Source organism: Lepidochelys kempii, chromosome 6 (assembly GCF_965140285.1).
Source record: "Lepidochelys kempii isolate rLepKem1 chromosome 6, rLepKem1.hap1, whole genome shotgun sequence".
NCBI classification, from domain to species: domain Eukaryota; kingdom Metazoa; phylum Chordata; order Testudines; family Cheloniidae; genus Lepidochelys; species Lepidochelys kempii.
The window spans coordinates 19834466-19851834 of NC_136385.1; the positions used below are offsets into that span (position 1 = coordinate 19834466).

At 48.9% G+C, this 17369-nt stretch overlaps 1 protein-coding gene across 3 annotated transcripts in view; it reads right to left on the reverse strand.

Annotated features, from left to right (window-relative positions):
* LOC140912512 (NACHT, LRR and PYD domains-containing protein 3) overlaps positions 1-17369 on the reverse strand; it is a 65412-nt gene that overhangs the window by 13616 nt on the left and 34427 nt on the right. For 2 of the 3 annotated variants that reach the window (XM_073347003.1, XM_073347002.1), the window contains exons 7-10: positions 16748-16918; positions 13293-13466; positions 5147-5317; positions 185-355 (exon numbers count right to left, since the gene is read on the reverse strand). In XM_073347003.1, the coding sequence (XP_073203104.1) occupies positions 185-355; positions 5147-5317; positions 13293-13466; positions 16748-16918 (687 nt within the window). Of the gene's footprint in view, positions 1-184; positions 356-5146; positions 5318-5340; positions 5399-13292; positions 13467-16747; positions 16919-17369 lie in introns of those variants that run through there. The other variant, XM_073347004.1, reaches the window with a different exon arrangement.

The following is a 17369-nucleotide window of genomic DNA, read 5'->3' on the forward strand; positions in this document are numbered from 1 at the left end:
GGTTGTTCAATTGTTTAACTAGTAAAATACAAGCAGTGAACGCATTGGTGGGTCTCTGTTCTTTGCCTGGGGAGCAGAGTGGGCCTGGTCCATGGCTGGGTTCCATGCCCTGTAGGACATTGTGCTCCTGGTATAAAGAGTAACTCACAGCATTGAAATGTTAACAGGCACTGACTTTACTTACCCTAGTTTCTGCAGTTTACAGTTTGGATGTTTCAGCCCCTCACACAGCTGCTGCACTCCTGAAGCCCCCAATGAGTGGCCCCCTATATTTAGCTCTGCCAGGGTCTGGTTGGTGCTGAGAGCAGAGGCGAGATCCCCACAACAAGCTGCTGTGAGCTCACAGAGAGACAAACTGCAGGAGACAGACATTTATAGAAAGCAGAACGACTTGTTTATGCCCCATTCTTTGCATTTCATAGAATCATAGAATATCAGGGTTGGAAAGGACCTAAGAAGGTCATCTTGTCCAACCCCCTGCTCAAAGCAGGACCAATCCCCAATTTTTGCCCCAGATCCCTAAATGGCCCCCTCAAGGATTGAACTCACAAGCTTGGGTTTAGCAGGCCAATGCTCAAACCACTGAGCTATCCCTCCCCTCCTTGATACCGGTGTTTATCGCTAAGTGATTTTAGTTCAGAGAGAAATATTAATTTTAAATAATAAACACAGCTATAGAAAGCTTTAAAATAAATAATTACATCAAGAACAACAACAGAAACTATGTTCTAAGAACTTTAAGGCTGCAAAGTCAACCATACAAAACCATAGGGAATGCTAGACTTAGGGTTCCCCTGCAACCTAAATTCAGCCCCCTTGTTTGTTTGCATTATGACACAATCTATAGTTACACGACCCCCCTGCAGTTTTTTCTATAGCTCCTTGCCTGATCCAGCAGACAGGGCAGATGGTGCACTCTAAAGGAGCAGCCATGCAAAATTTCTTTTTACCTGCAACATTCACTTTGTGGTCCCAGACCTTAATTCTGTACCAAATACAGAAATATGAATTTCCTCCTGGGCCTCTCTCTGGTGCTCTCACCATAGTATCCGAGCACTTTACAAACACTAATGGATTATTTATCTTCACAACACTCCAGGACAACAGGTGGTATCAGCATCCTCACTTTCTAGGCGGGGAGCTGAGGTACAGAGAGATTAAGCTAAAAAAATGTTCATTAGTTCTGGGTACTCGAGACCCCCTAGACCCTGGTCTTCCAGAGTCCTTAACGTTTTAATAGCACATTGCATGTTCGAAGCACAGCTCCAGACAGCCTCCATTGCAGTCATGAGTGCTCAACATTTCTGCAAATAAGGCCCCAGGCATCTCAGTTTGGCACCCAGAAAGTGGCTAACTGTGAACATTTTGGTTTAGGTGATTTGCCTAGCACCGCACAGACACTCCATGGCAGAGGCAGGGAGCAGACTCCAGGGCAGCATTCAGCTGCCTTAATCCTTCTTTCTCTTCCTGTAATACCCAGCCTCATTCACTGCCCGCCTTCTGACTTCTGCAACAGGGGAGGCAATGGTCCTACAGACAACGGCTTCATTCACTGCACAACCCTGATTCATCCGCAGAGTTCAGTCCACTGCTGTTCACTGACTTCCTTCCACAGGACCTCTGCCTCACAGCATGAAAGCATAGCATTAAAGACTGCATCATAATGTACACGCACGGGGTGGGGGAGGGTGTCAAATTAGTTTTTCATGGGCAACCTAAAGTCTGAGGATTTCCTCATTTAAATGTTTGACTTAGCAACGGTAACATTCTTTTAACAGGTTTAATGTAATTTTCTAATAAAAAAAAACAACAACAACAATCCTGAACACTGTAAATCCATTACATGGAATCATAATTGACCCCCAAGCTGGGCCTTCAGCAGTGTTCTCACCTTTAGAACACAGCTCAGAACGCTATCACTTGAGCCTACAAACTAACTGGTAACAGTAGTAGGCTGCTATCCTCTATGTGGATCGGGCACTAGAGGGATTAAACCCACTGGCAAAGCATGTGTCTCACAGCTATTGCAGGGTATGTCTACATAGCAAAAAACAAAACAAACAAAACAAAACAAAAAAGTGTGTTTTAACTCAGGTTAGCTGCCCCAGGTTAAAACAGAAGTGAAAACACGGCAACTCCGCTTTTAATTTAGGTTAGCACCTTAATTAAAATGTATAGGGGAGCCTGGGCTTTAACGTGAGCTACTAACAGGAGTTAGAAGCCATGTCTTCACTGCTATTTTAACCTGAGTTAGCTAATGCCGGGTAGCTAACCCAAGAAAAGGACACAGGTTTTTGTGTGCACACGCAGTGTAGACATACCCTGAGACTCAAGCCGGTGGGAGCAGTTGCAGAAGCACTGGGCAGGAAGGGGGTTAACTGGCGCCCGGTGAGGGCCACCCCTCTCCCACAGCACCCTGGACTCAGAACTGCGCATGGAGGATGCACCCCTTGGGAGGCACTAGTACCCATGCAGCATCCTCCCTTGCCTCACCATGTGGTCTTGGGGGAAAACTGCAGGGAGGTGCAGACATAGCTGGGCCAGGCTTTTGGATACTGATGAGGTCAGAGCGTTTTCTAAAGTTCTGAATAGGAATTTGCTCATCTGTGCTGTAAATTCCCCCTTCCTCCATTCCCCTCAGCATGCCTGTCCCACCAGCTCAGACTCCCCTTACGCTCCCTCACACGCAGTGGAGAGCTGGAGCCCGTTCGCACCCGTTCGCTAGAACTGGTTGTTAAATTTAGAAGCCCTTTTAGAACCGGTTGTTCCGCGAGGGAGAACCGGTTCTAAAAGGGCTTCTAAGTTTAACCGGCCAAAAGTGGCGCCTTGGGCGCCGGCTCCATGGGTGCTCCAGCCCTAGAGCACCCAAGGGGAAAATTTGGTGGGTGCAGAGCACCCACCGGCAGCTCCCCCACCCCATCCCCGGCCCCAGCTCACCTCTGCTCCGCCTCCTCCCCTGAACGTGCCGCCCCTTCCCCGCTTCTCCGCCCCGCCCCCCGGCTTCCCGCGAATCAGCTGTTCGTGCGGGAAGCCTGGGAGGGCTGAGAAGCAGGCGGCGGCTTCACACTCAGGCCCAGGGAGGCGGAGGTGAGCTTGGGCGGGGGGGGGTGCGAGGAGGGCCACCTGCGCCGCAGCAGGTAACCCGGGGGTGAGGGGGGCGCGCAGAGGAACCGCTCCCTGCCCCAGCTCACCTCTGCCACCCTCGGCCTGAACGGGAAGCCGCCGCCTGCTTCTCAGTCCTCCCCGGCTTCCCGCTGAACAGCTGATTCGTGGGAAGCCGGGGGGGGGGGCCGGAGAAGCAGGGCGGGGCGGGGCGTTCAGGGGAGGAGGTGGAGCGTAGGTGAGGTGATCTGGGGCTGGGCATGGGGCGAGGAGCTGCCAGTGGGTGCTCTGCACCCACCAAATTTTCCCCATGGGTGCTCCAGCCCCGGAGCACCCAGGGAGCGGGTGCCTAAGGCGCCACTTTTGATGTGATCAGTGGGGGAGCTGCCACTCCCCCTGCTCCCCCCCAGCTACGCTCCCCCACCCCTAGAAGCCAGAGGGACCTGCCGGATGCTTCCTGGGAACTCCCCAGGTAAGCACCTCCGGGACTCCCCACCTCACTCCCTGGCAGGTGCCTCTGGCTCTTAGGGGTGGGCACCCACTACGGTGGCCCATGAGACCCTCCTGCCCGGTTCTGGGGGCAGTCAGAGGACCGGGGAGGGGGATGGATGGGGCAGGGGTCCTGGGGGGGGCATCAAGGAACGCGGGGGGGGGTTGGATGGGGCAGGAGTCCCGGGGGGCGGGGGTGGGCAATGACCCCCTCGTGGGGTGAGGATGGAACCTGCTGTTAAGATTTTGGCAGCTCATCACTGCTCACACGCACTTACCAACATGTAACCCTCCCCTCTCCAATTCAATTCTGAATGTGGCTCAGTGAATCCAACTGAGCATAAGCGAGTCAAACTGAATCAGGCCTGCTGTAACCAAGGGACCAGATCAGGGACGTGAGGAGGGAAAGCAAGTAAGGGGCTGGAGGGGTGTAAAAAGGTGTAAGTCAAACTATCCCTCCCCCTTACCTGGCCTTACACTGTCTTCTGGCTACTTGGTTTTGAGAGCTCAGCTCAGACTCCCTTACACAATTGGGGAGCAGGTGAAAATAGGTCTAGAGGCATCTAAACTAGTCAAAGAAATTCACAGTGTGAGGGACTGACTGAGGGCAGCAGAGCCACACAGAGCCTGCGGCTTTCCTAATTGGACTATTGTCATATCCTCTGTTTCTGCCAGGATCCACGTTATGTTATTTGCACTCCTCTGTGAATCACACTTGGAGAAAATGCTTTTCATCTGTGTGCAATGAATGGTGGGGGATGGGAGTAGCAGTACAGGCCCTTTCCTTTCTGCCCCTCCCCCCCTCCCCCCATTCCCAGCCCAAATGAACCAGTTTGAACCTAGGTCACTGATTAGTAATTTCCTTCATGTGAGGAATGTCTCCATGGTAGCAGCAGGACTGTATCTCTCAGGGTTAGGACCAAAGTTCTGCCCCACATGCTTCCCCTACTGCCTCCCCACCAGGCTCTCAAGAACAGATTCTTTGAAGGGCCTGAGATCTCAGCCACGCTGGTGCTGCAGGTTTGCCCTGAAGCTTCCTCTGAGAGCACATGAGGAGGTCAAGTCCTTCCTGGGGGAAGCACAGTGATATTTATTTTATTTGTTCATTTATTTTTACAGTTCGTTCTGGAGAACTGAGGGGGCGGGTTCTGTCCAGCCTACCCAGGAGAAGAGGATTCCAGTGCTCCAGTTCTGGGGATGCTCCAGTTCTAAGGGGAGGGACATGGCAGCCATGTTATCTTTATGTCAAGACTGAAAGAAGAGACTTGGGGAAATAACTCGCTCCTGAAATCTACACAACCAAAATTTAAATAAATTGCAAAAGCTTCTCTTGTTCTTTCCTTCTTCCTTCCCCCCACCACGCCCACCTCCTTTTTTCTCCCACGGTTCTTTGTCTAGTTGCTAGGCTTTGTCCCAGGGTTGGTTCTTGTGATGGTGGGAAAGGATTTGAATGGAGGAGCATTCATAGCGGGGCAGTAACCCTAGTAGAAAACATTGAAATCACAGTAATGCAATGTTCAGAGACACAGAGTACAGGGAGCCAGCTGTTACTTACTTTAATATCTGCAGTCTACAGTTGGGATGTTTCAGTCCCTCACACAGCAGCTGCACTCCTGGATCTCCCACTTTGTTACGCCCCAAGACTAGCTCTGTCAGGGTCTGACTGGTGCTGAGAACCGAAGAGAGAGCCCCACAAGAAACGTCGGTGAGATTGCACCAGTTCAAACTGTAGGAGATGGAAAACAGCAAGGAAGATAATCACTCGTTTCCTCCCTGTTTGTGGCAATTCTCTTGCTGATGTCAGCGTCTGTGTGGAAGGAGATGGTTCATTCAGAAGAGACCAGTCACAGGGCTCTAGCAGGAGGCTACAGGATGTCAGCACCAAAGGCCCCTGTGTAGATTCCGGTCCATTTGCCCCGGCTCTGTCAGTCACCCCAAGTACCACAAGGGAACGTTCAGAGGAGCTGAAGGGAGGGAGGCAGAGTGTGTGTGTACGGGGCTTAGGGGTGGGATGTTTGTAATGAACTGGAGAATCCTAACAGCAGGCACTGAAGAACAGTGCAAATCCTTTCCCAGTGCTGGTACTCTGGTTCCTTTCTGCTTATGCAAATGAAATCTAAAGCGTCTGTAAAAGGTCCTTTGCCTTCCCCAAACTATTCCCCAGTATCTAGAACAGGGGTGGGCAAACTTTTTGGCCTGAGGGCCACATTGGGGAATAGAAATTGTGTGGAGGGCCACGAATGCTCACAAAATTGGGGTTGTGGCACGGGAGGGGGTGCGGTCTCTGGGGTGGGACTGGGAATGAGGGGTTTGGGGTGTAGGAGGGTGCTCTGGGCTGGGACCGAGGGGTTCAGAGGGCGGGAGGGGGATCAGGGCTGGGGCAGGGGTTCAGGAAGGGGTGCAGGTTCTGGCTGGGGGTGCAGGCTCTGGGGTGGGGCTGGGGATGAGAGGTTTGGGGTGCAGGAGGGTGCTCCAGGCTGGGATTGAGGGGTTTGGAGAGTGGGAGGCAGGTAATAACTGGAACTGGCTGAAGTTTGGGGGGCGAATAGTCTATTCACCAAAAGATGCAATTTTGGGGCAAACCAAAACTATTCATGAATTTGGCACAGATTTGCAGAACAGTTTTGGCCAACGTTTTTCCTCAGGGCTAGATTCACCACGCTGAAGGAGGAACTAGTGGCTTCCTTACAGCCTTTAGCCCAGTGGGTAAGAGCACTCACCTGGGTCTGTGGGGAGACCCTGGTTTGAATCCCCACTGTGGAGCAGAGACTAGAATCCAGGTTTCCCTGCCCTAGCCTATGGGTTATGTTGGCAATCTCTCCCAAAGGTAGGGAATTGAGGGAAAAGACTACTGCCTCCAATTCGGGGGGTGTTTTAATGATCTGCATAGTTTTGAGTCATTGTTGCTATGTGTTCCCCCCTCCTTTAGTAAAAGTTTGCTTTGGTTTATACATAGATTCGGGACTTGCAAGTGGGGAAGTATTCCCATATAACCTCTCCGATGAACTGCAACCTTGTTGTGGTGGAGAGGCTCGAGTGGGCTAAAGACCTGTGGAGCTATATCATCCGGAGCTTTTATACTCCTGGTAGGGTTCCCCTTGGCGAGCAGTTCTGAGGCAAGGCTCCTGACCGTGGTCCAAACTTCAAAAGACCCCAATGGCGTCAGGGTTTTCTTCATGTCAAGCTTTGTGTGGTTACCACTGGCACACCGGTTTCCCCACGTTAAAATATTTCACATGCAGGCCTCTGCCAAAAGGTTCACACCTGCACAAAGTCCTGAGACAATGGACGAGTGGCGGGGAAGACAGGAGCAGTGATCTCTGAGAGTCTTTAGTCACAAACCTGCATGCAGGCAGCAGCCCTGTGATGGTCATTTTGTGCTTGGTTGAGACAGAAGTGCATTTCGGCAGCAGCGGCTGTGACTGAGCAGGGCCTTTTCAGGATCCCCCCCGCTCACCCCAAATGGGAAGGGGGCTAGAAAAGGTGTCCCAAACATAAGTTGTCTCACACTCTTCTGACTGGACGACCGTATCCAGTGGGATCACTCAACTCTGCAGCTGAAACAAGAGATATGACAATGAATTTTGCCACCTGGAATGACCACACCCTTATGGACTCTCAGCACAGTGAATGCCCAGAAAGAAGAACTGCCACAGTTGCCAGAGAACTGGCAAGACTCAACATTGACATTGCAGCTCTTAGCGAGACCCGCCAGGCCAATGAGAGCCAATTAAAAGAGGATGGAGGTGGCTACACCTTCTTTTGGAAAGGAAAGCCACCTGAAGAGAGTGCATTCACGGGATTGGCTTTGCTATCAAAAATAAGATCGCCAGTCACCTTTTTGAGCTTCCTGTGGGGATCAACAAGTGTCTCTTGACTCTTCGGCTCAAGCTTAGCACAAGCAATATGCCACGGTCATCAGCATATACGCCCCAACACTCGGTGATGAGGAAGACAATAAGGAGCAGTTTTATAGCGCTCTCGATGCAGTCCTCACAGCCACACCTAAGGCAGACAAACTCATCCTCCTGGGAGATTTCAATGCCAGAGTTGGATGGGATTCCCAACTCTGGAGCAGCACAATAGGCAAAGAAGGGGTGGGAAACGTAAACCCTCCTCAGCAAATGCGTGGCACAAGACCTGCTCACCACAAATATCATCTTTAGGCAGAGTAACAAATTTAAGTCCACCTGGAAACATCCTAGGTCCAAACACTGACACCTCCTTGACTATGTTATAGTCAGAACCCGAGACTATACCAACATCCATATAACACAAGCTATGAGGGGTACCAATCACTGTTGGACAGACCATCGATTCGTAAGATCAGTCATGTACCTGCAGCTCGCTCCACCACACACGAAAGCAGTACGAAGTCAAAGCACTTCAAGACCAAGCCAGCTGCAAGACATTCCAGAAACATCTGTTTGAAAAACTCTCTAACATGCCAGACAACGTCATTGACATTCAAGAGCATTGAGATCAACTTAAAAACACCATTCACAATGCATGTGCTGAAACCATAGGATATTCCACTCATCGGCACCAAGACTGGTTTGACGAAAACAACAAGGAAATCCTAGCATTAATTCAACAGAAAAGAACTGTATTTTGTAACTGGCAAAATGATTCTTCTAACAAACGAAAACATGAGGCCTATCACCTGCTTAAAGCCAAAGTCCAAAGGAGGCTACGTGACATCAAAAACAAGTGGTGGCAAGAGAAGACCTCTGAGATCCAGGGTTTCGTAGACCAGGATGACATGAGAAGCTTCTGTCAAGGTTCCTTCCCCACTCTGAACTCTAGGATACAGATGTGGGGACCTGCATGAAAACCTCCTAAGCTTACTTTTACCAGCTTAGGTTAAAACTTCCCCAAGGTACAAACTATTTTACCCTTTGCCCTTGGACTTCCACTGCCACCACCAAACGTTTATCTGAGTTACTGGGAAAGCGTTGTTTTCCTCCCAACCCTTGCACCCCACTTCCTGGGAAAGGTTTGGTAAAAATCCTCACCAATTTGCATAGGTGACCACAGACCCAAGCCCTTGGATCTTAGAACAATGAAAAAAGCATCCAGTTCTTGAAAAGAAACATTTTAATAGAAGAAACAGTAAAAAGAACAGGATCACCTCTGTAAGATCAGGATGCTAAATACCTTACAGGGTAATTAGATTCAAAACATAGAGAATCCCTCTAGGCAAAACCTTAGGTTACGAAAAGACACACAGACAGGAATATTCATTCTATTCAGCACAACTTATTTTCTCAGCCATTTAAAGAAATCAGAATCTAACGCATATCTAGCTAGATTACTTACTAAGTTCTAAGACTCCATTCCTGTTCTGTCCCCGGCAAAAGCCTCACCCAGACAGACACAGACCCTTTGAAGTTCTCCCTCTTCCCAGCTTTTGAAAGTATCTTGTCTCCTCATTGGTCATTTTGGTCAGGTGCCAGTGAGGTTATCCTAGCTTCTTAACCCTTTACAGGTGAAAGGATTTTTCCTCTGGCCAGGAGGGATTTTAAAGGTGTGTACCCTTCCCTTTATATTTATGACAGCTTCTTTCACACAACAAAAGCTATATATGGGCCAAGCTCCAAAGGCCTGACCCCCTTACGTTCTCAGGATGGCTCCGCTCTCCTCAAGTAGAATGCAGCCATTAAACAAAGCTGGAAGGAGCACTTTGAGAGCCTACTAAACTTCGAATTCACGGTCTCTGAAGACACCATCGACTTTATTCCACAATGCTCAGCAATGGAACACCTTGCTGATCCCCCATCTTTTGAGGAAGTCCAGCATGCCATCACCCAGACAAAAAAAAATCACAAGGCACCAGACCCAGACGGCATCCCAGTTGAGATTTTTAAAGTTGGTGGAACAATGCTCCAGCACAAACTTTACCAACTCCTTGACAAAAATCTGGACCCGCGAAGAAATTCCACCTGACTTTAAGAATGCTAACATTGTTACAATATTTAAGAAAGGGGACAAATCACTGTGCGGGAACTACAGAGGTATTGCTTTCCTCTCCATCGCAGAGAAGATTCTTGCCTCGATCCTACTAAACTGCCTCCTCCCCCTTTCCGAGGAACTCCTCCACAAATCACAGTGTGGCTTCAGGCCATCCCAAGGCACAATCAACATGATCTTCATGGCAGGACAGATTCAGGAGAAGTGCAGAGAGCAACACCAGGAACTGTTCATGGCATTCATCGACCTAACCAAGGCCTTTGACTCTATCAATTGTGATGCCCTATGGAAGGTGCTGTGTAGGTTTGGCTGTCCACAGAAATTCATTTCCATTATCAGACTACTCCGTGATGGGATGACTGCCACCATTTTGTGCAATGGCTCAGAGACCGAACCATTCACCATTTGCACTGGTGTCAAGCTGGGCTGTGTCACTGCTCCAATACTCTTCTCCATTTACCTTGCCATGATCCTGATTCTCATTCGCGACCACCTTCCTGATGGACTCAGGACTGAGTACCGTATGGATGGCCAACTCCTCAGTCTTCGACGTCTCCAAACAAAATCTAAGATCATGAGAATTGGCATCACTAACCTTCAGTATGCAGATGACTGTGTCATTCTTGCACACACAGAGGCTGACCTGCAAAGCACCCTAAATCTTTTTGCAAATGCCTATTACAGCCTGGGTCTCTCTCTCTCAACATCAGGAAAACCAAGGTACTTTACCAGCCCGCACCTGCACAAACTACTCTTCGTATTCCACAAATCACCATCAGCGAAGAACCCCTGGAAAATGTGGACCATTTTCCATACCTTGGCAGCCACCTCTCCCAAACAGCCAGCATTGACACAGAAATTGAATACAGGATCCACTGTGCCAGCACGTCTTTTGGAAGACTACTCAAAAGAGTCTTCAATGAGAGGGATCTACAAACAGGTACCAAGATCTTGGTCTACAAGGCAGTTGTCATTCCCACTCTTCTCTGTCGGTGTGAGACCTGAGTAACCTACAGATGACATCTCAAGCGGTTGGAGTGGTTTTGGCAGTGCTTCCTCAGGAGGATTCTCCAAATCAGCTGGGAAGACCGACACACCAACATCAGCGTTCTCTCTGCAGCCAACATCAGCAGTATAGAAGCGCAGGTCATGAAATACCAACTCCGCTGGGCTGGCCACTGTGTACATATGCCTGTCACTTGCCTCCCAAAGCAAGTTCTCTTCTCTCAGTTAAGTCAGGGAAGAAGGGCTCATGGAGGGAAATGGAAACATTTCAAAGACGTACTGAAAGTACATCTTACAAAGGGAGGCATCAACCCAACAAACTGGGAGGACTTGGCGCGAAACAGAACACAGTGGCATCACACCATACACCAAGCCACAGCTCACTTGGAGGAGAACAGACACTCTCATGAGAAAGAGAAGCAACAAAGGAGGAAAGAAAGGGCACAACGCTCCAGCCAACAAACTATATCTCCTCCAAGATTACACCTGTCACTTCAGTGGGAAAATCTGCAGGGCAAGAATTAGGCTCCTCAGCCACTTAAAAACTCAGCAATGAACCCCTTTGGCAGACATCATCCTTGCACTGAGGGATAGCCGAAGAAGATTCCCCTTGCCCAGGGGAGGTGCATAGTTGTCCCAGGTTTCTGGGTGTGAGCTTGAGCCCTTCTGTTTTGTAATTTTAAGAGGAACCCCTAGATAATGAGCCTGGCCCTCGTTGCTGCCGGACAACACCTGGCAGAAGGGTGATGTCTCTGCTCCAGCAACACGAAGGGGCCATAAAGCTCTTCTACCCAGCCACCTGAGGATTCCCTCTGTGGAGGAATCCCTGCATGTCACAGAGCTGGCATTAGACCACTTCCCACAACCTCCCTGGTGTGTGTGGGCTGGGGGGCATGGCAGAGTTTCAGCAATCCCCAGCTCGTGTATTGGCACATTAGAGCCAGACCCAGGTGGGGGGGAATGACACTGTACCAGGCTCATTAGCCCCTCCCATTAGTTGACCTAATACCTCCCCCCCACCAGTGCAGGATTGGTCCCTAAAGTACACTTCCCTGTGAGTTGCCTAGTCTAGTATGACAATGTCCCGAGTGATGGAGCTTCCACCACTTCCAGGTGGAGACTATTCCATGAGCTAGTCGATCTCCCAGCAGATCTGACAGAGCAGCACAGCAGTGAAGCAGACACCCTTCAGCTGTGTATCTTCCCTTCCCATCCCCACCCCCTACATCACCATCAGTGAGTTACTCATTCCCCACCCTTCTCCAGGCTGTGAGGGAGAGCAGAGGCTGTTGGCACCAGGGAGAGAAGACACCATCACTATAGGACTCTCTGCAAGTCCAATTACTGCTGACGGGGAAGGAAACTACTAATTTCATCTCCTACAGGGAGGCACCAGTGATCTGCAGGTCTTGCTTTTCAGGAGTGGACAACAAGCTGTAGCTGCACTGACCAAGGGGAGCTGCAACCCCGTGGTGGCTCCTAGAGGAAGCAGGAGGGAAGGAAAGGGCGTGGGGTGGTACTTGCTGAAAGGGGAATTCATTGACAGATGGCTCCTTTCCCCACATACAGGGATCACTGATAGTTGCTGATTGGCTCTCTCTGCTGCAGGGTGCATAATGGAGAGTGGCAGCTTGTCAGCCTTGAGAAGGAAGACGCGAAACATCACCAATTATGGGAATAAAAGGAGAAAACAAAAAGCCATGAGATGAGTCCTATCCATCTACACACTGATAGGCAGAGCTAAGAAGCCTTGCTTGAGGACTGGTGGAAACAGATGGGGAGAGAAGCTACTCAGCCCTCCAGGCAAAGGATTGGACATTCTTGGAAGACAAGGGGGGTCCTGCATTAACCCCAAACCTCCCATGATGGAGCGAAGCTACTGAAAAAGGAGGCTGATTTTGCCATTCACTCAGCTAGTGCTTCTGAGGGTTCAGCATCCAACATGCAGGTTGTTTGGAAATCTGAGCAGAAGCCTCACAATGGGTGTTGGAAAATCTGTTGAAAGTCTCCAGATTTTCCCAGGACATCACAGGCCAGCGGTGTGGGCGTGGGGTGGCGGAGTGTCCGACATGAAGAAATAGAAACTTATTGATACAGAAGAGGGAAGAACAATAGCTTTGCCCAGCAGGTTTCCCCTTTTTTTTTTTTCATTTTAATTGCAAGTCCAACATAGGCACTCATTCTGGCCTGCCCTACTTCTAACCATAAACACACACATCCCCATTCCCACTGGGCTGCACTTCAAAGGGTCTGTCTTCACACTGGTGGGGTCTCTCTGCTGAGAGCAGGTCGAACGTCAAAGGCAAGAGTCACTGGAGCTAAAACGGCGGTGGGGAGGTTCAGAAGAGCCAGAGGGCCAAGTCCTCTTTTTCTCTTAGTTGTTTTAAATTAAATTGTCAGGGTGTCAAAAGTAATTTAAATAGCTGTAGAATGGGGGTTGGCTAAAAGGTAAGAGTGCGCTCTTTTTAATAAATGCATTTTATTAAGGGTTGTTTAAAAGGAAAAAAACTATTTATCCCCCCAAAATTGGGGCTGTGGGGCCAGCTGTCTGGTGTGGGCCCAGCTTTACTTACAATCCCCAAACAAGACAGGCTGGTGCATGTTGTGAGTCACTGACACAAGTGCTGGAGAGACAGTAAAGGGATCAGAGACCAGCCACCCCCAGGGGTGAGCGCTTTAAACAAAGGACACCTGTAAATACACAGAGGTGGCCAAACGTTACTTACATCAATCTCTGTAATTTGCAGTTTGGATGTTTCAGTCCCTCACACAGCTGTTGCACCCCAGTATCTCTCAGATTATAATTATAACACATATCCAGCTCTGTCAGGCTCTGTTTGGTTCTGAGAACAGCAGCGAGATCCCTACCACACGTGTCTTTGAGATGACAGCTTTCTAACCTGCAAAAGAGAGGAAATCCAGACAAGAGTGATCAGCACGTGAATTGCGCTCGTCACAGCTGTTCTGATAAGTGGCCTTGCCCACCAGCCCCTCTCCTGACCAATCAGCATTGAAACTGGGCCAAGAGTCCAGCGCTAGCTGGGAGGATATTTTTAAGACAGCCATGCCTGGCAGCACATGCAGGTTCAGAAACAGAGAAAGAGAGAGAGAGAGTGCATCACACTTTGGAGATGACCCATGCTTTGCTTCTAATAAGTAACCATCTCTCTCAGAAAAAAGAAAAGGAGTACTTGTGGCACCTTAGAGACTAACCAATTTATTTGAGCATGAGCTTTCGTGAGCTACAGCTCACTTCATCGGATGCATGCCGTGGAAACTGCAGCAGACTTTATTTATGCACAGAGAATATGAAAAAATACCTCCTCCCACCCCACTGTCCTGCTGGTAATAGCTATTAATAAGCTATTAATAAGCCATTATTATATTATTATTAATAGCTATTAATAAGCTATTACCAGCAGGACAGTGGGGTGGGAGGAGGTATTTTTTCATATTCTCTGTGCATAAATAAAGTCTGCTGCAGTTTCCATGGCATGCATCCGATGAAGTGAGCTGTAGCTCACGAAAGCTCATGCTCAAATAAATTGGTTAGTCTCTAAGGTGCCACAAGTACTCCTTTTCTTTTTGCGAATACAGACTAACACGGCTGTTACTCTGAAACATCTCTCTCAGCTTTGTCTAAGTCTCCTTCATAAGAATCCATGCATATTACACTAGGCCCTGCCCCAAGCCCCACCCCTTGTCCAATGAGAAGCCAGTGTTGGGTGGGACTTCCTGATTCAGCCCCACTGCTTTCTCGTCACCCTTATCAGCATTAAGAATAAATCAGACATTTCAAGCTCCAAACCTCAGCCATCAACCAATGAGGAATAAGGTTTGGGGTAAGACTTCCTCTCCGACACCACCCCCACCTCTTCCCCTGACCTTTGAGTGTATCTACGTCAAAGAGACCAATGACAAGATCAACACTAGCATTCAGACAGCACAGGTTTTCCAGAGAAGCTGACAGAGACACTGCCTGGTATGGTGATGGAGTTCTCAAGAATTACCATCCTTGGAGACTTCAGCATTTACATCAACAATATATCTGATCTAGTCTACCCTTTTCACCCAATGAATGTCACATGGAGTCTCTGGGCCTACACACACACACACAAAGCTGGTCACACCCTGTATCTGATCTTCATAATGAACGTCGATGTAAGCAACAATCGTTGTCCTATCCCAATCAGACCATCCTTTCCATAAAATGGAGAGCAGAACTCTCATCGTCTCCAGGCAAAAGTTCTGGCCATGGTGGCTTGTCCCCAGAAGCTCAAAGACCCAGCTATGGTCACAAAATAATGGTGCCCTACCAATCAAGCAAGGACTTGAAGAACCAGTGAGACATCACAGTCACTGACTGACCACTGCCATCAAGACATGGGTTATAGAGTACCACCTCCCCTGTTTGAGCCTCACAGAGCTCTACGGCTTCTCAGTTCCTAGAGACTTCAGCTTCCTTGGTTGAAGGATCCAGCTTTCCTTAGATTTCAAGAGCTCTGACCTCATGTCCTTCAGGTGATGGATGCAAAAATGGCTGTCTGTTTCTGCTTATGCATCCTATTTCCCAAAGTCCATTGTCTCTTTTTCAAGAGCCAGGAAGGCTTCCTGGGGGGTACAGCCTCCGTCCTCTGTTGGGATTGTTAAGTGGCCACGGCCGCCACCCCAGGCTTGCTAGTTTGATGGTTTTGTTTACCTTCTATATAAATGTACTGACCTCATCTTGTTCAATTTACATTGGAGACAGAGTCATTCTTTTGTCTAGGACAGACTGGGCTTCCACCAAACATATTTTAAGACCATACTTCCAGCTCACCTCCGTAATTCTTTATACACCAACTGCACATACATCACGCAATAATACTAATGACCAACGTGTCCTCAGTTTACATGTGATCCCTTACGTGGCACCTTCTAGATACAGATTCTGACAACAGCGAGCAGGGACAGTGAGCGTGCCAGGCCTGATGTGAGTTGGCACTGAAGGACACCCTGGGTCACAGGATCCCCCATGGTTGGGGCTGAAGCTGAAACCCAAATTGAGTATTTCAGCTCAGACAGGGAGGTTTAGAATCCTCGGGGGTCCTGGGGCCTCTTTTGATCTTTCCATGTAAAACTAGTAAAAACAAAGTATCAAAAGTTAGTAAAGTGATCTATAAAATAGGCTGGTAGCTGAAGGTTAAGAGTGAGCGCTTTTAAATAATTATTAATAATTGGGGGTTTTAGGGAGTACTGTTTGGCATGGTGGAGGAAATCTCTTGCGTGCCAAAGCCATCCTCTACATCCACTTCCATCCAGCATTGGGAACCCGCACCTGATCCCCCTCCCCCACCCCTGACAAAGGAACAGGTATCATGTCACACGTCCCTATGGGCAACCCAGACTTGCAAATTAGATGCAAACCTGTAAGTTGGAAGAACTGGCCGAGCAGGGGCATTGTACAGGCTTCCCAATTAGTCAGTGATGAGGGCTTTGCTCCTTTTCTACTGCTAAAGCAGTGCTATGACCTGCCGCCCTCCGCAGAGTGGCACAACTTACAGCTAAGACATTTGCTAACGTATCTCTTCTGGATATGTTTGGACAAAGGCTAAGACAGCATGAAGAGTGCCAGACTTTCATTGTACCTAACCACTCCTGCCTTTTCCCTCTCCCTCATTCCCGCCTCTATTTATCTACGTCTATTTTATTAATATAACCTCCATCCTAATGTGTTATATCCAGGTAGCATTATCACGTATTTGTGCAGCTTCAGTGAGTTGTAAAACTGCTTTCGTATTTGGGAACAAATACAAGCTGTATGTGGATCTTCTCTTTTGTATTTTTTACTGACTCTTTCTTTACAAAAAAAAAATCAACAGGAAAAAAAATCACAAAAAGTTGTTTAATATATTTACAACCCTGCCCTCCCTCCCGTACCCTAAACATATATATTCAGCAATGACCAGGGGTGGAGAGCCAGCTGTCTGGTGTGGGCCCAGATTTACTTACAATATCCATTTTCTGAACAGGGCAGCTGGGCGCACGTTATGAGTCATTGATGCGGGTGCTGTAAAAACACTTAACTTTCATCTTCTCCATGTAGCTGCAGGGAGCAGACATCAAACACCAGCAACACACCCTGTCAAACACTTTACATGGAGGACACCTGTAAATCCAGAGGAAGCCAAATGTTACTTACCCTAGTCTTCGCAATTTGCAGCTGGGATGTTTCAGCCCCTCACACAGCCGCTGCACTCCGGAATCTCCCAGAGGATTGCCATTCAGGTCCAGCTCTGTCAGGCTCTGGCTGGTTCTGAGAACAGCAGCGAGATCCCCACAGCCAGCACCTGTAATGCAGCAATATTCCAATCTGCGGGAGAGAGCAATGCAGAGCATAGTGATCACGGCATGAATGGGACCGTTCTGATAGGTGGCCCTGCCCAGCAGCCCCTCTGCCTGACCATTCAGCATCCAGAATGGCCCAGATATTTCAAGCGCCAAACCTCTGCCATTGACCAATGGGAAATACAGTTTGGGGTAAACTTCCCTCCCGAAGCCCTGTCCCTAGCCACCAAAACTGACTCCTGCATAGCCCCCTCCATCACTACAAGAGATTTGTGATAAAATTGAGAGAGATGGCAACACGGTCATACATCAGACAATACAGGGCTGAGGCGCCTAGTTGGGAATGATAGGTGGGCACGAAAGTCCATCATTCCTCAGAACGGAGGAGGGAAATAACCTAATCTGTGTTGACATCAAAATGCTCAGGGTAAAAAGAATGGTTACTTACCTTACAGTGACTGATTCGTCAAGATGTT